General features: G+C 37.1%; 1 protein-coding gene across 5 annotated transcripts in view; it reads right to left on the bottom strand.

Annotated features, from left to right (window-relative positions):
- The window catches only part of CACNA2D1 (calcium voltage-gated channel auxiliary subunit alpha2delta 1), a 422362-nt gene that overhangs the window by 79599 nt on the left and 317217 nt on the right, over positions 1–25546 (bottom strand). For all 5 annotated transcript variants that reach the window (XM_064443928.1, XM_064443935.1, XM_064443902.1 and 2 more), the window contains exons 11-12: positions 6654–6812; positions 1660–1764 (exon numbers count right to left, since the gene is read on the bottom strand). In XM_064443928.1, coding sequence (XP_064299998.1) covers positions 1660–1764; positions 6654–6812 — 264 coding nt within the window. The remainder of the gene's footprint in view (positions 1–1659; positions 1765–6653; positions 6813–25546) is intronic.

The raw sequence follows: 25546 nt of genomic DNA, 5'->3' as shown, positions 1-25546 counted from the left end.
GACAGTGAGAGTATTATATATATCAATATGTATAAGACCAATCTAACCCTTGGCAGTGCAAATTTACAGTATTAAGGGATGAAGTAAAGTAACCATTATAAATTAGTAAATCCCACATTTCATTTACTGTACTTCACAGAATAATCAATTGTCAGGCATGACGTGAGTAAGACCACAAATCTCAGCCCTACAAATCTGTTTTCTTGTTTGGATTGGATATTTTACTATACTTTCCTCCTAACACAGCATATTAAATGGAAAATAATAAGAAATGATTCATACATCTTCCCCCTTGTGCACGTATTTGCTTTAGCTGATGGCTTTTGTTGTAACACAATAAAAGCTACCAACTCAAAATTTGGAGAGGAATCTCTGCATATATTTTCTGAATACAGGCATGTGCACCACACAAGTTGCTGTGATTTCAGTTCTTCCTTCTAATTGTCAGTTTAAAAAGTACTTTCAGCTCAGACATGAAGATTAACTAAACCCCACCATATCATTTTATGTGAAACACTACTATAAAGCAGACAGAAAATGATTATTCAAAGTCACTGAGCAAATCACTGGTTGTGACGGAAATTGTGTCTTGCATTTCTAGTTCTCCTTTTGAAGGGATTAATTCAAATATATAAGAATTTCCAATGAAATACTTCCACTGCTTTATACATAAGCATTCATGGCAACTGGTAAAGTGTCTTGGTGAATGTGATCTAACTTCTAGCTGCTTTTTTTTAAAAGAAAACAAAATAAAAGCAAAAAAAACCACAAAAGAACAGGTATAGACACACCCTCAAGCACTAGAAAAGGTAAATTCTTATTGTAGTGTGAATCCAGCTCATATTTAACTTATTGATTTTGTGATTAATCCTCTAAATACAATGATTTGTACTGTAATGCAATAGGAGACAATTTACAAAGCTGTTTTATTTCTCTCAGACACACATTCATGCATTTGTACGTCTATAAGTATGCAAAAGCCAGAGCAGGATTTTTATTAGATTCAAAAATTAAAATCAAAACCAGCACAAGTAATAATCCAATCTAATCTGAACTATACAACTCATCCAGTGGTTCTTGTGTCAAGCCCATAATACTGGTTGAGCCACAGATCAAATTTCATCAATAGGAAGCCATCCCACGCCTCACTAAGACATTCAAACGTATAATTAGCCGCCCTGGGAAAAACATGTGGGTTTGTTCCAGTCCAAATCTATTCAGATTCAGATTCTAACCCTGAGATGCGGTTTTGTCTTTGCCTGATGAACAGCCAAACCACATAAAATATTCACTTCACAGTGAGGAGATATACATATAGCCCATCTCGTTTAGCTACCTGTGTTTCCGCTTGATAGTGCAAGGATTACACTAATACAAGAAAAATGTCAATAAAAAGTCTAAGCCTAATTCTTTATGGCTTATAGTGCATTAATAAATCACAAGGTGTAAAATATTAAATATATATATAAAAAGTATATTTTATGGTCTTTTTAAAGAAATGTTATAGATTAAGAAAGCTTAAGTGCCCCAAGGTTCAATACTAATACACTTTTTAAAAGTACTTTATACACATACCAAAAATGCTTTCACCTCTATATTTACATGTTCCTCTTTGTCCTGTTGTATTTTATGTAGTAAAATCCTTCATAGATCACTTACTTTTTTGTCTTCATTATATTTATGGAAAATTTCTTGTGCTCTTTCTTCACCACCATCCGTAAACAACATAATAATCTTATTGCAGTTAGCTCTAGAGACACTGTGCTGTAGGAGATACAAAGAGAAGCTTTTTTTAATTTCAGGCTTTCATATCATCATGCTTACTATTTTAACACAATAATGGCAAACTTCCAGTCTTTTAGGATTTCATTCAATACCCCTTTCTGAATGAAAAATAAAATAAAATAAATAAAATAAAACCAACCAAAATAAAATTGTTTTTCTGTTCCATGAGAGTTAAATATGACTCATTTCAGGTCTGGCCCAACACAAGGAATGGGGGTCCGGTGGTTCCTCTCACCTCCACCAACGAAAGGAACGCTCTTTAGCTCATACCCATCACATCAACCCCACAGCATTCCTCTGTTGATGTTCTGCATGAGTCTTGTACTCTGAATATTTTTACTCTTCTCATCCTTACATTTTTTCTTGTCTTTACTGTCCTTGTGGAAATTTAGGAACAACGACCCTCTAATGAATTACTGAGTATTCATTTTTTTTTATGCTCGACTCCTACACACAGAAACTATCAAGCTCACTGATCACTTATTTGAAAACTCTAATAATTCAGGCATCCAATAGGTACATCTGAAAAACTCTACCTTATACACTTAGAAAACTTACAAACTTAGAAATATTTATGCATCTGTTATTTTTTTCACATTTCCTTAAAATAAGCTACATCTTCCAGTTCTTTAGATCTTTCCTAGCTATTTTGATTATAATTTTTTAATAAACTGAAATGAATATCTAACCTTTAGAAAAGTATTTTAGAATCAGGTTTACATAATGTATTGCAGCCAAGATAGGGCTGCTTAGAGTATTAAGGTCTCTCTATCGCCTACTTTTCTAATTATATTGCAACTCAGAGGTGAAGAACTGACCATGTTCAGTTATTTCTGGAGAGCAAGCCTGGCACAAAGAGAATTGAGAAGAAGCCCCTCTGACTCCTAATTCAAGAACCAAAGTAACTAGTAAATCCACTGAGAAAGATGCAGCATGCCATGCAAAAGAATAAAAACATTGTTCCACATCCAGAATAATAGACAGAATTTTGGCTTATGAAGGGAGCTTAAGGCTCCTCCTTTGGCATTCATCTTCTTTCCGTATTCCCTAAAAGTTAAGCATCTAATCTAAGCAAATTGTTCATGAATTTTACAGCCAGTGTTCCTTGCCCTCTGTGTTACATACGAATGGTCCTAATAAGACACATCTTGGTACTTCTGAGTAGTTGGATGTGACAGAGGAAAACCCTTAGAGATTCTGTAAACTAAATTGATCTTCCCCTTCCATAAGCCTGAATTTTGCTGTATGAATTTACTATACAGTCAGGAGAAGAAACAGGAGGATCATCCTTACAAAGTAGCTAGTTCTCCCTTGCTTTAGTCTTTGACACTACATAGTGACTTTCATCTGGCTGGTCAGGTGAGATGATCCTGCTCCCTTTCATTACGTTTCATCTTACTCCCTGATCTGATTTCTTGTTCTTCTGAAGAGACCAAACCTTCCAAGCCAGCCCTCAAACATCAGCCAATAACCCTCAATATTGCAGCTCCACGTTTCTACAATACTCCCAGAAAACTGACATTTAACAGATGAATAATTATTCCTCAGAGATGATTTATATTGGTAGTTCAATATTCAGTGAATAACTACTTATTTAATAATCTAAAAAACCCCAAACAAGTCCAAAGATTTTCTTATATGTAACAACACATAAAACCTGCTTGAAATCAATACATTCTCTCCAATCTCATCAGCACAGTGTTTCATTTGGAATTAAATAATTTATGATGATTCTTTCTTGTGAAATATAACCTACAAGATACTGCTTTGGGCTGCAACTTTTTCAATATTAAAAAAGTAATAAAAGTAAAGTTGGACACTTCATAAATAAACTAACTCACCTACACTTACAGTGATTTGATATACGGGTCAAAATAAAATCAGAGGGAAACCAAAAAGATGACAAGGAAGGAGACCAAAGCCTACTCAAATTATAAAACTTTCCTATTGATTTTAAGTTGAGTGCTGTTATGGGCAATGTGAACTTGAGCCAGTCATTGTTTTAACTGACTAAATCAGGTTTTTTCCTAGCAGCTTTCTTAGCATATGCTAATACAGTATCAGAAAAAATGCAGTGTTTTCTCTGTATCTCCTTGTACTCACAGACGGGCATTTACTTACACTACACTGTTTAGACACTAAAGTCATGTGATGGAAAAAAATTCCAAGATTTTAGCTTCCAAACAGTATTGGAAAGCTGAACATGAATAAGCTCAAATCATTATATTTTCCCACCACAAAAACTTTGCATCCTGATGAATGAACTTTTCAGATCAGTGTCTTACAAGATCAAAAGGAAGGCAGAATTGCCTTTACAACACATTTTTTTACACCCTATTTGCACAAAGACAGAGAGATGCTGGCTCAGGGAGTGAATAAAAGTGATTTTTGTGAAGCTGGTGAAGCAATTTCATCGTTTGTCTGAGCAGTTTGCCTCACCAGCCCAATAGATGGCTCTGCCCTCCATCACAGACCAAGCTGAAGAAGAATGTTTTGCCCAGGACAAAAACCAGCTTCTTAGCTTAAACCACAAATGAATACAAGTTGGAACTGAGTCTGCTTACTCATTTTCAGTTCTCTCTTGCACTTGACAAAGGCCTTTTTTTTTTTAATTTCAAAAAAGGAAGGAAGAAATGATGCATTTTATATTGTGCCTAAAATTGCTTTTGTTTTATACAAGTTTCACATCCTTAAAATTAACTCATTAAATGACAGGTCAGGATTATACCTTGTGACTTGACACTTTAGGAATGCATTTTTCATTATGAGTTTCATGCCACTGAAGAAGGAAAAGGTAAACCAAGGCAAAAATCAACTACTTGAATCATTAAGAGATTCTTGCAAGATAACTTTTTGGACAAATCATTGTTATTATGGTTTGGGGAAAAAACCCTCCTGAATTTCTGGAGCTGAAGTATTATTATTTTCAGAGAAATAGCAAGCTAATATAGCAATAAATAACAGAAAAATGCTGAATAAAAATGATGGAATTCAGATTACAAATACCCACTTGAATTAGTATGTTGAAAAACCTGAAGAGCTTATTTCCATCTAGCAACATATTAGACAGTAAGTTTTTCATGGCACATGTAAAATATTACTTTGGTATTCATGAAAATTGTTAGAATAACTGTCATCCAGAAATAGTACCCACAAAATTATTACGAGAATTTGAGCTGTTAAAGACTATTCCATTTCCACGGACCTTCAAGCAATTGGGCTGTTTGAATTCATAAATATTAAACAGGAAGCTATCCCTAAGCATATTTTTTTATTATTTGTTTAAGCCTGTATTATATCATCCTATTATATCATCTTTTCACCAGAGTCTAGTGCTAACTCCATCACCAGACCTTTATTTTTTCTGCCAAATGGATTTGCCAATATCTGGAGAGGATGACTGTATTTTTATAACCTAGTGCAATCTCTTAATTTCCCTTGATATACAAATCCACAGTGTCCAGCTACGACAGTCCCACTATGAGACTGATCTCCAAGTATATTTTTAAGCAATTTTAGTCGTACAAACAAGTCCACTTTGAGGCTTCCCCTGCGTTCAAGTCTTCTTAATACTGCCTGAACACCAAGTACATATCTGGTGCTGCACCAGATGTAATACAAAACGTTAATCAAATATAAGTGTCATGAGTAACAAGCTGTGTTTGGCAAGATTTCTTTTGTCTTGCTAGTTTCCTCTGAACAAGAAGAATGAAGAAAAAGGGGAAATGCCGTTCTGCCTGGTCCAACAAAGTGCAACAGTTCTTAAAATCCTGTTTGCATTTTTATACAACCATCAGCAGAGGGCAGACAATTCCCCACCAAACCCCTCTGCTCATCTAAATGGTGATCTGCTGAGAAAATAGTGTTGAAAACACCGCATTTTCTTTTCCTCCATCAAAATTTAACAAGGTAGGAATTTTTCAACCAGCTCTAGCCCTAAGCTGCATATACAGTGGCAGGGAAGTCCAGAATCTTGCAGATTAAGGGAAAAAAAATTAAATATTTGTACACTGAGAGACATCACTAATGCATTAAAAAAAAACCAAACAAAAAAACCAAAATGAGTACACTTATTTATTAAGCTAGATCCCTAACTTCTGTAAATTTCTATAGATTTATTTACACTAAGGTGAAGATCCAACGTGCAGTCTTTATGAAGGTGAAATGTAGATTTTTTTTTTTAAACAACTACACAAACTATTTAAAAAATACGAACAAACCCCAATATTTGTGGTGAACTGGAAGCATTACTACTTAGAAAGCTAGTGCTTGGGTGTAAACTAGAAAGTACAATGTAATTGCGACATGGAGACAATGCATTTAATTTTTGAGGAAACTATTACGCATGAGAAGGAGAAAGGAATTAGAATACTCTCAAGTGTCTAATATTCCTCTGTTAACTGAGTAATTTGCTCCCCTCTGTCCTGCTTAAGCCATGGTTGACTATTTATGGCATGCAATAAATATAAAATTGCAGGTTAACTAAACTTTGCTAGGAGATACTGTGGTAAAACTGAAATTATAATAAACACCACTGTAACATTCTGTAGCCTTCCATTTTAAAACTACCTGCAAATCAACCACTAGCACAGGTATGCGCCAACTGAGAATCACATGTTAAATGAAAAACTAGCTGAATGAAGGAAGTAAAAACAGTACCACACACTGAAAACCAGATTTATTCACAAATCTTAGCCACCTGCTGAGGGATCTGCAAAGAGAAAAACACTGTTGGGACAAGTTTACTTGCTAAATAAGGTGCTGTACTGTTTAACACTCAGTCACATAACGGAAGAACATGGAGTGGCCATCTCAACGTTCAAGCTCTCCTTCACTTTACAGCAGAGAGAGACGACTTTCATACTTACATTTAGCAGCTGTTCAAAAGCATAGCTAAAGCCTTTTTTGTAATCTGTAATTCCTTTAGCAGAGATTTTATACACAGCTTCTTTCAGCTTCTTCTTGTTCCTCACATTAGCTTGGACAAGATGATTAAAGCAACTGACATTCTGAGCATTATTGTTGAACTGCAAAATAAACAAAAATAGTATTAAAGACGTAAATTTTATTTTCTAGGTACTGTAGTAGTAAAAGTTAATTTTTTCTTGATCCATGAGATAAAGCATGTCACAGATGGACGTTCATTTCCACTACATTAAGAATGTCCAGTAGTGTCCAGAGATTTCAAAATTGGGCAATAAATATTACAAAAAAAAAAAAAAGGTATTTCTTGCCTCACTCCTTGTTGCAGTTCTAAACCCTCTACTGCAGTGGGAAAACTCCCACGATTTTTTTTTCCAAGCTCATATAATGAAATTGAACTGAGAAATGCAGAGTTAGGGAAACAAAACACATGGGAAAATGTTTATTTTACTTTATTTAATCACTGAAAAATCTTGGTTGAATGATCAGGTGACTTCCACATTGCACATACTAGTCTGTTACTAAACCTGCTCTTCTATAATGAAAGTTGGAGGTCATAATCTCATAATCTATTAGTACATACATCTTACATAAAACATAATACACTCTTGGGGCAAAGGAAGCATATGAGAGTATAGCTGTAAACAGAAGACTATTGTTAATAATAACACAAATTTGTTAACTGAGAAGAGGCATATTTGTCCTCTTTTACCCAGATATAAAGATTACTCCCTCAAAAATTCATTTATATGAGATTCTGACATTATTTAAAAATATACCTAGAAATTTTTTTATGTGGAAAATGTCTGCACAAGTAGAAATCAGTTTACAGTCTCTTTAAAATGTGTATCTGTATAAATATACATACATACATACATGTCTAAGTACAAATATATATCTATCCCAGTAGAGAGAGGGATGCAGAAATACGTCTCACTTTTTAGCCACCTCTGTATCTATCTAAAGTCAAATATGAGACTTCTCTTAAAAAAGCTGCAGCATTTAGGATTCTAACTGTAGTCTTGAATGAAAGTGCACATTACTGCACATAATCTGTGTTGAATTCTGAATGAAAATTTCCTCTTAACTACTATACAATGACTTTTATTTAAGATACTCTTGACTAATATTACTAAAACTATTGTCTTGGCCAATTTTTCAACTGTTTTATCTATTCAGTTTTCTTGTGTGAGCTTTTTTTCTCACTGTCAAATAAGGTGTCCAAAATACTCTGTAAAACTCCATCTCAGTAAAGGCACTAAACCCCAGACCTCCTAATTTACATTTCAGCTGAAAACAGATTATTACGTCTCTTCCTGATTAAGGGTCTTCAGTGAAAGCAAGTGTAAATGTAATTTTATGCTGTCAACCTGGTGCAAAGCCTTAAAATAACTTAAAAATCAGGCCTGTTGGCTTAAGTCTCAATACTGCTAATTAGTTCAATACTACTGTATAGAAGATAAGGTAAATAAGGTCACATTTAAAGAATTCCTCAGACAACTTACGTGTCTAAAATAAATCAGTAAGTACCAGACAGAAAGTACAGAGACAGAACTGCTATCAGCAGCAAACATCAATTTGCACTGTAATTGTGGGACACTTACAACGAACTGAATTTAGAAGGATGAAGGGATTGATAATATCAAACCATTGTCAATAATGCATAATGATTCAACTCAAGTTAATAGGATGCTTAGTTGGTACGCAGACTTTTTCATGTCCCGGAATCAGATGCATACAGACCCACGCTCCCTGCCCTTAGGATGAAACAAAACATCAACTACCAGAAACTTTTATCAAGCATTCACTTTAACCAATGAGACTTCTGCCATTGACTTAGTAGGACCAAATGTATAACAGCAAATAGAGAACAGTTTATGGCAGAGATGACTGACAGAGCGAGGCATCATCCTCAGCAGAAGGCTTAGTCTAATTTGTTCCAGATTCTTCTTGAAAATAGCCACAGCGCTGCAACTGTGGGTTTTTTGGCTGTAAGTGAGCAAATCCAGGCACTAATATGAGAGCATTTGCTATGCTGGATTCTAACTTCTTGTTTCCATGTATCATTTCTTATTCTCGCAAAAACAATGTGTCAAATTGCACCATGAACTAGAGACTTTAAAGCATTAATTTGTCTGCCTCATCATCTAATATCATTGTTGTACCACAAGCCACTCCTCATGTACGTAGAACTTAAAGAAGAAAACCTGCTATTTTGATTTTGAGCATTAACTAGTTCACAACTAACCTCATAGCTTATAATCTTCATATTATATTTATTTTTCTAGGGAGTCCATTTTTGCTTATTCCTCATGAGTTAATGTTGTCTTTCAGTGAGATACTGATACTGGTTTATAGCATAGCTGCTGTTTTCCTGAGCACTGTATTTGCTAAAAAATTGTATGTGTTCTTGGTAGGCAAAGACATACACTATGAGAATACCATGTAAGAACATTTATATGTCTTTCTACTTAATAAGGACAGTTATTGTGTCCCAATTTTATAGCTCTGTTCCCCAGGTGATTAAGATCTGCAGGAGTGATTTATTCTCAAATTACTTTATGTAAAGTTTTTTTTTCCCCTTTTCTATCAATATGAACTTCCCCATGAGTCACAAGGAGATAACTGTTTCTAAAAACATGCAAAAGTGTGAACAGGTGTTTTAACTTTGAAAAATGTAGTGTTGTATTTGACCAGGCTTTCTACATTAGCGTCAGTTGTATGCAATAATATGACAAAGGCTGCTTATTTATTTTTGCAATATTCTATTTATCAGGGCTTTAAATTTCATAATACCACAACTATAAATCTAGTATCATATGTCTAAATTAATTACAGTAGCAAACGTATGAAAACAGGATGACATAATAAAGATAAAAAATAATTTCCAGTTCTGCTGGTGTCACAATGCAACTTCACCTTGAAAATAAATGAACACACGGAACTGGACTACTTATAACCAAATTTCAAGCTTCAATGTTCCTTTAGTGTATGCCGTATTTCCCAGAAAAGAATAGTTTTGGTAGGACCGGCCTTCTGCTATGATAATACGTCAGACTCCCAACTGAACCCTAACATATCTGTCCGTTGTGTGATTTTAAAGCCATTATCTTTTATAAAAGTTCTTCCCCCAGACTCAAACAAATTATTCTTTTCCATTTCCCCTCAATATCACATGGCGATTACTATTTGCTGTGCCTATGCAGCATGTTTTTCTGCTTAAGCAAAATCACGGAATGATCACACAACTGTAATCAATTCACTTCGTTGCAGAACTCAGACACACTCAATGGTGTTTCTTCCAGAAGTTTCTTACAGAAGTAACCAATAAATCACCCAATGATTATTAGGTACGTTAACAATGCGGGAGTGAAAATATTGTGCTATGGAATTATTTCAGCTTGCCTTGACCTGATTTTGTAACCATGATTGGGAAATTACTCAAGTAAAGTAATTTTAAAAATACAAGATCTGAGAATGAATTCTAATTTTGAGATGAGATGGGATGAGAGTACAGATCTTGTGCTTGGAAAATAGAAGAACACTATCTGGTAGATAGCTCTGCTCTACACAAGTGAATTTAGTCTGAAAAAGTAGAGTGAAAACACTGTTCTGTTTCATCAGTGACATTATATGCAAATTATTTAATAAGCTAATATAAAAGTAACCATAAATTCAATCTTATGGTCTTGCCTTGTCTTGCGTTATAGCAAACAGCGGTTTAGTGTTCAACTGGAAATTTAGTGACAAGTGAAAATTTCTCCCTGAAATGCCACTAACATTAAGCTGCAAATCTAAATTACTTGCTATCGGTCCTGCAAATGTATCAGGATAATTATTTCTATGAAGGTCAGGTATCTAGCATATGGATTGGTAATTATGGGTACAAAAATGACATTTTAAAAATTGACAGGAATACTGGCTCAAATTGTTTAAGCAGTTAGCAAGTAAACTGTACCGTACTTACACATGATGTAAACCGAACAAAGGGTCAAGATCAAAATATCTGCATCTAAGATTGACAAATGCTGATGTAAAATGAAGAAGTAACACATTTTCAGAACAGTGAGTTATATCAACCAAAGTCTGCAAATGCTGTAATTTAATTAGAAAATATATGAGCTAGCTGTTTTGAAATACATCAGTCAATATCAGTGTTAATGTCAGTCAACAAAGCAGATGAGAAGAGTTTTTGATTAGATAATGGAATCAGTATATGGAACAACAACCCCCCAAAATGAACATTTACCTGTTTTCTAGGAGGTGGAGGCAAGTCTGAAGTTTGAAATGTGACTGACAAAAATGTCCAAAGGGGGGGAAAAACGTTCAGGCCTATGTTTAATTAATTTGAACTCCAGTAAAATACTGAAGCAGCTGAAGGATTTCAAGTGTAAAAGCCTTCAGTTTGCCCTTAAAACTGGCTTGTCATACCCACTACACAACACTAAAATGATTTTGCTGTTTAACCAGTTGACCATGTGACAAATACCAGGACTTTGAATTAGGAAAACTGAGCCAGTTTTCAGTTACAGTCATCTGAAATATAATATCAGTAGTGGCATTAATAGTTTTTCACACAGTAAGATAGCTAACGCCAAAATATCTGCAATAAGCCTATGACAATTACTGGTCACGTTACCTGTCTCCTAAGAAAAATGCTTATTTAGGTTTGGATGATTCGTGAAAACCAGTTAACAACATACACGATCACTTAGCATCTAGCTGGAGGAAAGAACATGCAACATTTCAGAAAGCCAGTTCAGAAAGTCCATGTTCTTACAAAATCAAGTCCTACCAAAGGTTTAAAATGAAAGTCATTACAATCCATACTTTATTGAATAAAATACTCTCAACGTATATATAATCAGTTGGGTATTTATCAGACTGGCATTTCCCCCTAATTACTGTAGTAAAGATAAGCATATCTCATCAAAATGCTATTGTGGTAAAAAGAAAATAAATTGAATTTGTCTACGATGCGGTGGGTTCAATGAGTCACAAAACAACAGATGACATTTGGAGGCATACCATTCAATTGTTAAAATCTAAAGCCACCCACTATCAGTGACAGCTTCTAATTTTTCAACTACACAAAAAGCTTTTTCCTTAGCTAAGCTAAAATAAGAGGGGCTTACAGCAAAACACTTGAAAATCACAGCAAACAGGGTAACAGTAGCTTCTTATTTTAAAGTATCATGAATTATTAATATAATTAAATTTGCTTTGTAATTATATAGCAAGGTATAGGATCTAAATGCATTTTTCACTAGTTTATTTCTCACTACCTGATTTATTTATATCCTTTTGCAGCCTCTGCCTTTGGGATCTACCAGAACAATCCTCAGGTCTGAGGACATGAAGACCTCCTACTCACAGGTTTGGGCAGGAATACCCAGGCCTGTTACTGGGCACTAAGAGTTGACCTCAAGCCACCAGTATAAACTTTGGACATATATGGGGCAATTCAGTAACTTGAAAGATAAGTTAATCAATTCAACTCAACACGAAACTCTGAACAAAGGGGTCTGAGTTTAATGCTGCTTGAACCTTGTCATTCTGGAGAAGGTCAGAAACAGAAATACTAATCTGACAGTCTTACAAGGACTTTGTCGTTACCCTCCTGTTCAGAGAAGGATCAGCTTGCAAAACCAGTGGAAAATTATATGGAATTGCATATAATTGCTAAATGCTAGCGATGTTTCCCCTCCCTTGGGTAGTTCCCTTGAGCTGTGGGCTCCTCCAGACTCATGGACCTCTGCAATCCATAGTGCCCCAAGAGTTGAACGGATGGACAAGAGAAGGGGTTGTCACTCTGAAACCCTTTTCTGATTCCTGAATAGTTACTTCTGCATTGCTAAACCCCTCTTCTTTTCCAGATCCTCAACCTGCCCTCACTAAGAGCACCTGTCTGTCAAATTCTTAAAACTCCCACCACAACACCAGGATATTAGAGGATTCAAGGGGAGTGAAATAGAGATGATTTATTTCCTATATCTGTTCCCACTCTAAGAACTCTGTGGATATGATGGCAGATCAAAAAAACAATAACAAGAGACCCTACAGAAAGGTGTTTTCATTAAGAGGACAGTATAAGACAAAAGAAGATGGGGAGTGGGGGAAACCCTCATGGAAAAAGGCTGCAAAATGAAGAAAGGATCAGCATTCAGAAGTGGGATATACATGGGCTAGAAAACATTTGAGACAGATAAGTAGAAAAATCAAAGCTATCAAGTCGTCTGGGAAAAAAACAGCAAACCAAATAGATGAGAAGGAAAACATGCCAGGTTTTGTTGTTTTTTTTTTTCCTAAAACTGCATTTGGTTCAGTATATGCTGAACAGATACAAACTGGTTTGTCTATTGGGAAATTTTTTGATAAATCTGCCTTTTGCAGATACCAGCCGACCTGTCCCTAGTTGATAAGCTTTAGCAAGTAACACATAGATTAACTCTCAGGGACATCCACAGTTTAGCATCACATATTTTCAGACATTACTGAGTGTCTCAGACTCCTTGTGAAATAGCTCATTTTATTGGTGAGAAAAGTGAAGCAACAGGGAAGAAAACAAGTAAATCTGAGGCAAAGAAATGGCCAGAAGCTTTAACCTCAGTTCCCCACTACTAGAGCACCAGATTATGCTTTTTCCCTTTTCTTTGTGCAACCAACTCCAAGTCCCCAAATTCACCCTTCAACTTGATATTAGTTATTTTGCTATATGCCATTTAAACCACACAGTCAAATAGGGTACAAATTCTTAAAGCATGAACTCATATAAACAGCTCATCACTTAAACTTCTTCAAAAGGCACACACAGCTAATGTGATTCATTCTGAAGACTACAGCACTGTGAGAAAAATATCTGATCTTACAGGCAGTGTATAAATTGATGAATGTTTCAAATTATCTTCTATATATCCATCTATCTCTCTATAGATATCTACATATCTCTCCATCTCCTGAGAGGTATAAGGGATATAAATCTGAAATCTAATGTCAATCATTCTTTTGGCAAGTGTAGGAGGTCATTTAAATACAAATAAAACATTTCAATTAATTCTGCTTTTTTACAAAAGGAAACCCCTCATTGCACTGTCTGAGACTTTGCATTATGTGTAATGCAAGCAAAAAAAACCAGGCATCGAAAACAGCATCATAAGAAGAAACGTTATAAAGAACTATAGAGTAATATCTTGGGGCATTCATTTATCTTGATCAGAAAGTGCTTAGTTCTGTCTCTGATAGTTGAGAACTTTTTTTTCTGCTGTATCTGATTTCTTCATATGTATGTGTACATATATTTTTAAATAATTCTGTTAAGGTATAGCTATGTACTTAATTTTTTTATGACACGATCAAAAAGCAAGCTTCATAAGTCAACATTTATCGGATGTGATCTGGACAAAGCACTAATCGACTGAGGAATGCCACAATTCTCAGTAAGGACAGCAGTAAGCTTAGGTGAAAACAAATTCTCAGGAAAAGAAATGGAGGAAAGCAGCGCTAGTTCTACAATTTAATATGAGAAACAAAATCTTTTCTAAATCGTGTCATTACTGGAAAATGCAACAGCATAAACAAATTAAAACCAATAAATTAAACTTTTAAAAACTTTTTCAGGTTTTAGTCACTAGGTGGCACTAAAACAAAAAAAAGTTGAACTGCTCTTACAAACATTACCTTGAAAAGGGAAATTTTACACTTCTGGTGGAGGTCCTTGGTGCATTCTGTGAATGGCATAAATTTCTCTTTCCGAGTAAAACAATTAAATACTCTGGGTGCCAAATGAGTGAAGAAGCAGGAATATTAAAATCCAAATTTCTGCCCTAAAGAAAAATTTCCACATTGAACAGAAGAGATCCTACGTACAGGAGGATAAAAATCTATTTTTTTTTCCATACAAAGGATCCATATTACCAAAACAAGGTTCTCAATTTCCAACAGCTTTACAAACCATGTCTACAATGCTCATCATGGAAAAGCTGTAAAAGTTTACATTCCTCAACCAACCTCCTATCTAAATTAGTTTCTTCCTCTCAAAAATCTGTAAAAGTGATAACATTCTTACAGATTTCTCAAAAATACCATATCTAAGTAAAAATTCAGGCTTTCCCAGCCACCCTTTACCTGCCTCCCTGTTCTTCACTCGTCCCAGTTAGTTTACTAACATCCACTGATTCAACATAGCATGTTTAATCAGAATCTCCTGATTCTGCCAAATTCTGATAAAGAAGCTAAAAAAAACCAAACAAAAACCTAAAAAAGCCCTAAAAAAACTGCCTTTCCAAAACTTCTGATATTAAATGAGACCCTGCCTTAAACTGTAAATTGTGCATTCTTAAGCATTCAAAAATGTTTATCTTTGACAGAAAATCATATAAACTTGAACAAAGCAGTAATTCCTGTGCTTTAACTTGCTACTGAGACAAAACTTACACATTTAAAATACCAAGATCATGGTAGCTGAATAAATCAGAAACATCACTCTGGGAGTACCGAAAATTGAGAAAAACATCATCAGCTTGCTGAAGACCTAATCAGATACTACCGCTGCTGACTTTCATTCTGCTGATGTTTGTTGCTATGCTACTTCTACCTCATGGCTAAATCAGCTTGGTGACCCAGTTGTATCTATACATATTAAATGAGCAATAGTGAAATAGATCTGATTTCACCAGGCTTTCATCTTGTAGCTAAATCCAGCCTTGCTGATTTCTTTTCCTGTTTTTCCTGCTGCTTTAGGCTTGGTAATAGGATTTTAGGGTTAATCCCAAGAATAACTGAATCTTGAATAAGGCCAGTTACAATCTATATTTCAGCAGTGAGAAGATACTATAAATATTTATCAGAACCCATTTAGAGAATAGTAAGAAAGCAATTTGCAAAGTTTTATTCCCATGTAGATCTCAGTGCACAGAAAATTTGAGGCAGTTCAAGCAATAAAGGTTTGTAATTTGACATGCCAAAAAATAATACGTGGTGTTAAAGTTCAGCGTTGGTATCTTGCTGTAGAATAATTGTTCTGTCCTACCCTATGACTTGCATAGGGAAAATCTTCAGGTATACAGTACAACTCTACATATCCACTGTAGAGAAAATGTTTAAAGCTCATTCTGCTACTCAGCAGGAGCACTCCTGCATTTCTGAAATTGTATTGCAAGTATAGGAAGCAATAAAATTAAGACTATATGTCCATTTACACTATTGGCATTTCTTGAAATCTAAAATGAACCACATTTCATTATTAAATCATTATAGACAGGATATCTATAAGGTGCAAAAATGTTTAATACTAAGTTTGTGAACGGACTCGACAGATCACAGGTAGCAGCGTTCAAAGCAATATGATGTTAAATCATAAAATATCTGCTGAAAAAATATTGTGGCATTATATGACATAAATATTTGGGAAACGACCAAATACTGGGCTAAAATCTCCTCTCAGTTAGCTTTGCTAACCTTTCTAACCAATATGATTACCTGCACATAAATCAATGCAAAGCGCCCACTGAGTACAAAAGGATTAATGTTCAGACCATAAAGTATGATGCTGCTCTGCAAATTGCAGAGTTACAATAAAGAACGTCAGTATAGGCTGAAAGATGAATTAGCTTAGCAAGATGAACTCATTTATGGTCATTTCATGAAGCTGTGGCTAAGTTAGCATGTATTATTTACTTAAAATCATATGTTTCTGACTTCTACTGAAAATTTCAGTACTGTAAACTTTAGCATCTCCTAGAAAAAGCTGGCTGACCTGAACTACTGCGCTACTGAGGTACTGCAGTCCTGTAGTCTGCACTGTATGGCGCTGCTACCCAGGTACACTCTAGGAGAGAGCTGTAACAAGAAGAGACTTTCCAGAAGATTATTTTGTACACTTCTTTTTTACTATCACTTGACTGGGGAAATCTTCATTCAGTCAAATTCAAGTTGTTTAGAACATGAAACACCCTTAGCCAAAAAGATGAATCATAGAATCACAGAATATGTCAAGTTGGAAGGGACCCATAAAGATCATCGAGTCCAACATTGAGTCCTTCTCCTCGCAGAACTACCTAAAGGTAAACCATATGCATCGTCCAGACACTCCTTGAGCTCTGACAGGCTTGGTGCCATGACCATTTCCCTGGGGACCCTGTCCCAGTGACCGATCACCCTCTCGGTGAAGAACCTTTTCCTAGTGTCCAAACCAAACTTCCCCTGCCAACAGCTTCATTCCATTTCCTCATGTCCTATCACTGGTCACCAGCAACAAAGGTTTGATATTGAACCGTTACCTGTAAATTCACTGGATATGTGAGATTGCTACTCAGGGCATCAAAAGCAAGACGAATGTTTCGTCAGCGTACCACATTACAAGACATTTCAGCATCAGGCCACTTAGCTGGGGGATGGCAAGGGGCGACAATGTCACCTCCAGATTCCCACAGCTTGACTTAAATGTGCCCGTCGCCCTTGCAGGGCAGAGCAATGTGCCCAGCTGAGCACGGAGCCTGGGGCTCGCGAGCAGCAGGGAGGCTGCCGCAACACAATGCTGATAAGGCAGGGAAGCATGAGATAGGAGGGAAAAGCGTGAGTCTTGAAATCATGAGACGTGAGAAGTTGATGAGTATTTCATTCATGTTTTGCCTAAGTTAAGAGATCCTTTAGATTCACACCAAACTAATCTCTTGCCAAATACGTCTTAAAATTTTCACCTACTAAATAGCTGACTTTTATAGAAAATATATTGAAAAACAAATAGCCCCCATTCTGTCCCAAATGTTATGGACAGACTCCATTTTCCTTCTTTTTTTCATTAACATCTTTCCCCAGAGTAATCATTAAAGCCAACCCAGCCCAGCCTCTTCAGAACTGGTAAGGAATGAGTTTATTGTTCGAGACACCATTCACCCGCCACAAATTTTTAATTATACTGTCACAACGCCCCCTAATCATTGTCTCCTAGTTGGAAAGCTGACCTAGAAATGCACTTTTGGTGCAGCATCTGACATTCCATAAAATCTCACAGGATCGATGATATGTCTGACAAAGCAGGGGTGTCTTTAGTAAGACTTATGCTTTACTGAAAATTAAGAAACTGGAAAAAGCCAACAGATTTATTAACCAGTGGAACCATGAAGTAGAGCTATCACCTTGTTTTGTACACTAATAAACTACTAATTTTAAATACTACTAATATACTAGAGAGGCAGGATTTATTCTGGAAATCGCAGAAGCTCATGCCATATGCTGTTAGAAGTCTGACTTCCTTATATTTGACAACTATAAGAGGAGACAATAAAAATCTGTATTGATGCCCAAAGCAATCCCTCAAAGTGGGAATGGAGGTGGCTTTTCTAGCCATCTGGAATTGTCAGTTATACTGTACAGTAATAAATTTACAGTTTCCAGCACCATCCCTGCTCCTGACATCCTAATGTAGAATTTCAGCTGCTAATTTCCATTCCCTTTGGCTCTTCATGCACTCAAGTACTCTATTGCCTAGAATTTACACCTTATGGCAGATCTAAAATGAAATAGATCTTGTTTTAAGATTTGTGCTATTCCTTTTCCACTTCTTTCTGTTTCTTTTTTTTCTCTCTTACAGACCTTTTGAACATTTTCCTTCCACAGCAAACTAAAGTTACAGTTAATAAAACAACAGTAAAAACTTAGCTGATATGTTAAAACAAACAGTAATATACAGGAAGAAAGAAAAAAAGGTGTAAAAAACCCCAAAGTGTCTGTTGTTTTTATTCCCATTGACTCCCTTCTTCATTCTCACCTGAGCAGAGGTAATATGATTCAGCACATCTCATTTCAGTGATCTTTTAATTGGGAGCCCAGTCCAAGACAGTGAGCCAGGCTCTCCCTACAGTTGTCGAGACAGACAAGCACTTCCTGGCCATAATTTGTCCTCAGGATAGTCAGGATGACTTGCCTTCTGGAGGTGTTTTTCGTTTTCCTCCGCTAACTATAACTAGGGCCTAGGCAATAGTTTACAATACAATAAACCCTCTTTTGGACTCAAGGAGATTGTATGGGAGACATTATGGGATGCAGGTGAAGAGCATGTCAGGATTGCACAGGACTAACCATGAAATATTTTATGGAGGAACCAGGGTGAGGAAAGGGATGGATTTAGGTGATTTGGGGACAAAAAAAGTGTGGAAAAATAGAGGGGTGTGGGGAAAAACTGTTGGGCGCATTTAAATAGTTTGCTAGTCAGTATGTTTGTCTGGCCACATCCTGCACCTCATCAGTGCAGCCTGTCCTGCCTTCTTATTAAACTCCATTTCCATCTCTATTCTGTGTGTGTGCCTGTGAGTGCAGCACCCGGAGAACACAGGTCACAGGGCCCATGTGTCCATGTTGCAGCAGCGAGAGAGAAAGAAGTGAGTGGACTTCAGTGCCTGCAACCGGAGTAAGACTATGGGTCACAGGGACCCATGTGTCAGTGGTATCAGCACCTGGAGTGAGTGCCAGGTGCTGGTCCTGGGGGTCTAGAGGTGAAATCTTTGTGTGTGTGGCTCTAAGGGTCAGATCACATGGAGGTTGGCTACTGGGACCAGGGGAGCCCCTGCTGGGTCTCTGTGTGTGCATGAGATGGTCTCTACCAGCAGCTGCATGGGGCTGCAGCCTCAGGGGTTTGTATGTCCAGGTGGCAGACCGAGATCCAGCAGCAGCTGCTGGGCAGATGGAGTGCCTGAGCCCAGATGCTGGAAGGACCCACACAGTACACCTGTATATATAGATACATATTTATGTATATACACACACACACATATATATATTCTTACCAGCAGACTTCCATCCCGCTCAGGAGGATGAGGCTGTTGGTGCTGCCTGTGTTCATGTGAGTGCTCTGCATTTGCCTGTATTACGTGTGAGGCTGGCCTGTTATGTAGGCATATATATGAATATATGTTATCTGGCATATGCACGTGCTCTGTGTGCATGCATCCTCTGGGAATACATTTTCAGCCCCACTACTGGTTCAATCTATGGCGCGGAGCTGCTGCAGCCTCGCCTCTCTTGGGGTGTTGAAGCTGGCATGATATGCTTTCCCCAAACAGGTAAAACTGTATATGTATAAACAAACTAACCCCTACATTCAGATGACTTGGTTATTATTTTGTAACTCTAAAAGAAAAATAACTTCATCTTCTAAAGGTTTCTCAAGTTTCTTTGTAGCTATGTAAGGCTCAGTTTAAATGAGAAACCAGGACAAATTGTTGAAACGCATTTCTAAATTCCCCAGCAATGTATCAGGTATGACTAGATGCCCTTTGAATGCAAACATGAGTAGCTTCTGCACGGGGTCTGGCTGGCTGTACTTTTATGAAGGCTTACTAGCTTGAGCACAGTTCTGAGCTGAACACGGCAACTTTGCTTTTGGAGATGGTCCCTGCTACTACCTGTAACTGTCAGAGAGAGAAGACTTGACCTTGCACTAACATCACCATGGGGTTTGTGTTATATTGGCTTTACATTCTGGCATATTGTTTTAATCCAGATGTTAAAAAAAATTGTAAGCAAGTACCACAGAGAGCATTATCACTGGGACAGCAAAGTTACACCTGGGTCACCTCCTTATCATGGACTATTTTGTATATGTCTGTTTTATACAAGTATTTGCTGTTCTGTCTTATCGTACAGACAATATTGTGGGGGTGGTTAAACTGAAGATACCAAGGAATTTTTAAGTACACTAGGAATAAGAGGAAGCCTAACTAGTGAACACATCTGCTGCTAGATAGGTATGGCTAAACTGCTAAGTATACACAGAAAAAAGTACTTGGTAAATAACCCCTGATTACAAAGACGAAGGCTAAAGTATTCATATCACACAAGGACGATGAAGTACTTTCCAGTCCATTAGTTTAACTAAAGTGGAAGATGAACAGCTACTTGGGATAAACATTTAAGTCTGCGGGACAAAACAAAACAAAAAACCCCACACCAATCAACCAACCAATCGAATAAAACCATTACGTATTCCTTATTTAAGGCTAAAAAGGCAACAAGACAATCTAATCTGACCTCTTGCATACTGCCTCACCCCCCACATCTCACTGTTCCTTAAAATTCCCTTGGTTACTTCTGTAGTAGACCTTAACAATTAGGTTTGGTGGTACATGTTTGTTTAAAGTGCATCTTCCAAGAAAGCATTAAACATTGATATGAAGACAACAAGAATCTTTCCTTGCAATTTGTTGAGGCGTATTAACTATTTATGTGCCATTCAAATTTATTGGGCTTCCACTAGGGATTCTTGCAGTGATTCTGAGTTTTGAGAGTCTATGGATGCAAGAGTTTTCCCCAGTGACAGCACTTTTCAGCTGTTACCAGATCAGTTATCAGCCTATTTATTTATGAACTCCAGAAGAGCCCCAGAAAGGTCAAATTCTGTGAGTTCAAGAGTATGCCTGAAATCTAGCTTCTCAGATGACTCACTCAGGTCTGTGAGAAGATGCTTTCAGGAACCAAGCTATCAACGATAAACCAGTTTCAGTCCTGAGAGAAGACACCCTCAATCTTTTTTTTTTTTTGTAAAATCTGAGCCAGTCCCTTTTGTGTTAAATTACTGATACGATCCACATTTCTGTAACAGTATTCAGGCAGAACAAAGGAGACAGTCAAAATCTGAGTTCAAATACCCATCGTTTGCCTCCCAGAGAAGAACTGAACCTTCAGTCCACACACTGCTTAGGTGGAAATTTTTCTCTAGCCATGTCACTGAAGCTGTTACAAACATTTCCATTTCGTCTTGTCAGATGAAGGCGACAAGAAGCTTGACTCCTAGTGCTCCTTCACTTTTTCTTGATAGAAATTGTGTAATTTGCTTTCTTCAGCTTCATAACCTAATCTTCTTCTCAGCTCCAGCCCCACCTGAAATACTTTAAATAGCATCATTTACTCCTTTCTTGACTTTGTCTTTAGAGGGGAAGCAAAATGAAACCGTAATTCTGTGGACAGACAAAATTTTCATGGTGTTGTTTATAGTACCGCATTTCTTGCTTCTATCCCTATTCTTATTAATCCATTAAAAAAGAAAATTCTTTCTAACTTTTTAACAATTCTTGGGTTTCCATAGTTGCCAAATTTTTTCCATTGTTGTTTGCAGAATACTCATCTTTATTACATTTGCTAAACATGTCCTCTAGATGTATTTCCCATAGATATATTTCCATTGATATATAGCCTAGCTCTACCTGCAATTTTTAGCAATGCAGAAATTGAATACTAGATTTTGATCGAAACTTTTTCAATCTTTCTTTAAACCAGCACCTACAGGGCTTACTAAACATACCTGTATGAAAATACATACAACAATTCACTTGCTCCCTGAATGGGGAAGGTGCAAGATAATGGCCTCCATTAAGGAATGATAATGATTTTCCACTGAGGAACACTCCTATAAAGATGTGTTTCTCTGCAGCTATCATTGTTCCCCCTTGTCTTGAAAACGAGCCATTCAATTAAGGAAAACTGCAAGGTCATGATACAATTAGATGGATTGTGGTTAAGATAATCACAAAGCAAAACACTCAGCTCTAAACATGCCTTTATATTGCTTTCCATTGACTGAAGGAAAAAAACCAAACCAAACATCAAAAAAAAGGCATAATATATATATTTGTTTACTGCCTGACACAGCTATGATGCTGGAAGAGACTACCGTGTTCTTAAGAGGAGCTACCGTGATTCCTTACCTGAAATGCTCTAGGATTAAATCAGTAAGAGAGATGCTTATATAGACCTACAGTGGGAATTTGATACTCCATCTTTTTTTAATTTGCCAAATAATGAAAAAGATCGCAGGCATCTTTAGATTTTCTCCTTAGCATTGTCCATTATGGAGAATGGGAAAATAAGAATTGACGTAGATTAGCAAGTCTGCTGCCAAGCCCCTACATCCAGGAGTCCTTTTCATCTCCTCCTTTACATCCATCCATACAGCTACTTCTGTGCCAGTATCTCACACTGCTATCATTATCATGTTTTATGACTTCCTCAAATAGTGATGTTATTTAGAAAAACTAACCACCACTGAACTGTTCTGGGTCCAAATTAAAAATTCTTAGTCTATTTGAATATGTCATTTAATTCAAGGTTCACTGAAAACACTTCAAATGGAAGTAATACGGGAAACTGAATTTTAAAGAAGCTTGTGGAAGTTTTTGCCAGTTGAACAGAAGTACACTCATACAAATCTAAAAGGTCTAACAAAGAAAGCATAAGAACAACAGGTTACCTGGTTGCAAAATCTAGCACCCTTCTCCCTTCAGTAGGACTTCAGGCTAAGGTTTCCACCCATGTCATGTTTGTCAATTTTTTAAACAAACTTAAGAAAATGTTTCCTAGAAGGTAGGGATATTTCCCTGTATCTAAGAGAATATAGGTGCATTCTGAACTGCAGAATGCAGGAAGGAACATGCAGCAGAAAGAGAAGAGTCCTTCAATAAATTGAAAAGCTCTCTATGAAACTTCCTTCCCCTCCCCCCCCCCCCCATTATCATGTAATATTTTAAATAGGAATGTATAAAGCTTGTATCAACTTGGGAGTAAGGGGACAAAATAAATAAGTTGGCAACCACTGAGCTGTGGGAATTACACAATAAGCTGCTATTAAAAATTAGTGGAAAAAGGAGTGTATCTTCCACAGATTGCCTTTATCCTCAACTATTATTTCATAGGCTGGGTGCACAGGTTTTTATTCTGCCCTCTGACTTTAGTCCATGTGCAGAACTGCACGGAAGTAGAAGAGCTCTGAATTTTCCCTTAACAAGATTCTACTATCCCAAGTATGCTCATAACATTTAATTTCCAGTTCCTAAACAGTAAATACTAGCTTGGATTTTTACAAAGGCTGAGTGATTTTAAACAGTCCTACAGTTCCCGACCTTTAACATGTCTGTCTGCTGTAAGGTAGGTTTTTCCTTTGTGTGGTTTTCCCTACCTCTATGGATTTGAAGTTGAAATACATTTCTCCTGCAAACTGCAGCCTACCCACAATCATAAACAAATTACACTCTCTGTGTCAACATTTGAAACCAAGTCACTAAATCATAGCGTGCTGGGATGGAATTGCTGCCCCTATCATCTACCACTTACTGCTATCAAAGCATATAACCGGATTAGTGGGAAAACAGCTGTATTACTCATACATTTAAGCTCTTTCAAACAGCAGGTTTTCCTTCTGCAACAAAGCACAGCACTTCAGATAAGAAAAATGTAAATCCCAGAGGAAACCATGACATATTAACCCCTGGCAGTCTTTACGTGACTTAATAGTTTGTTCAACCTCTTTTTGCTGGAAATAAATGCAAGAACTATATTAAATCGGTAGAACTAATGTATTTTAACACATCTATTTTTAAGCTTTTTGTTCCCTAGGATTTCTCCATATACCAGGCATGGTTGATTAAATCATCCTGTCACTTTCTAGAAGAGATTGGCATGAGCTTAAATCCATGTCTCTCAGTTGTGGGCATGAATCATCATACATATGGGTTTTGTGGGACAACATCTTCGCAGAGGTTACCAGTAAAACAGCTCTCTAGTTAACTCAAAACCTCATTACTAAAAACTCTATGGTTATTAAAGCTAACAAGCCATAAAACAACTGTTGCTTTCTTGGCTAAAAGATCCAGGAGGGAAAGAAAAATTGTAGATAACTTCCAGTTATAGCTAGTGTTCACATATCCATCTGCCAATATTGTATTAACTGAAAAATTTCACCTAGTTTTTTGAACTTTTTAGTTAGCCAATGATGTCTAGTACCAGGATGCTTCAAGACAAAATGTCCTTAAGCAATACCATGAAATGTACTGAATTCTTCATTTCTTTCACATAGAACAAAATGTTTGAGTTGCTATTTTGAGGTTTGGATATATTAAGAAAGCACTGAAGTTGGGCTTGATTTAGACATGCCTTCTTCGCTATGGAATATTCTGTGCAGAAAAATGATCATAGAATCATAGAATCACTTATTGGAAAAGACCTTTAAGATCTTCAAGTCCAACTGTAAACGTAACACTACTAAGTCCACCACTAAACCATGTCCCTATGTCCCACATCTACATGTCTTTTAAATACCTCCAGGGATGGTGACTTAACCACCCCTCTGGGCAGCCTCTTCCAATGCCTGACAACCCTTTTGGTAAAGAAATTTTTCCTAATATCCCATCTAAATCTCCCCTGATGCAGCTTGAGGATATTTCCTTCTGTCCATCAGTTGTTACTTGGGAGAAGAGACCAACACCCACCTCGCTACAACCTCCTTTCAGGTAGTTGTAGAGAGCGATAAGGTCTCCCCTCAGACTCCTCTTCTCCACACTAAACAACCCCAGTTCCCTCAGCTGTTCCTCAAAAGACTTGTGCTCCGCACCCTTCACCAACTTCGTTGCCCATCTCTGGAGACACTCCAGTGACTCAATGTCATTCTTGCAGTGAGGGGCCCAAAACTGAACACAGTACTTGAGGTGTGGCCTCACCAGTGCCAAGTACAAGGGCACGATCACTGCCCTGCTCCTGCTGGCCACACTATTGCTGATACACGCCAGGATGCTGTTAGCCTTCTTGGCCACCTGGGCACACTGCTGGCTGATGTTCAGGCAGCTGTTAACCAACACCCCCAAGGCCTTCTCCACCAGGCAGCTTTCCAGCCACTCCTCCCCAAGCCTGTAGTGTTGCATGGGGTTGTTGTGACCCAAGTGCAGGACCCGGCACTTGGCCTTGTTAAACCTCATACAGTTGGCCTTCTCCCATCAATGCAGCCTGTCCACGTCCCACTGCAGAACCTTCCTACCCTCCGGCAGATCAACACTCCCATCCAATTTGGTGTCATCTG

The sequence above is a fragment of the Phalacrocorax carbo genome, chromosome 1 (genome assembly GCF_963921805.1).
Source record: "Phalacrocorax carbo chromosome 1, bPhaCar2.1, whole genome shotgun sequence".
Taxonomy (NCBI): domain Eukaryota; kingdom Metazoa; phylum Chordata; class Aves; order Suliformes; family Phalacrocoracidae; genus Phalacrocorax; species Phalacrocorax carbo.
The sequence above is the reverse complement of the archived record's forward strand: the minus strand, read 5'-3'. Positions and strand labels throughout refer to the sequence as shown.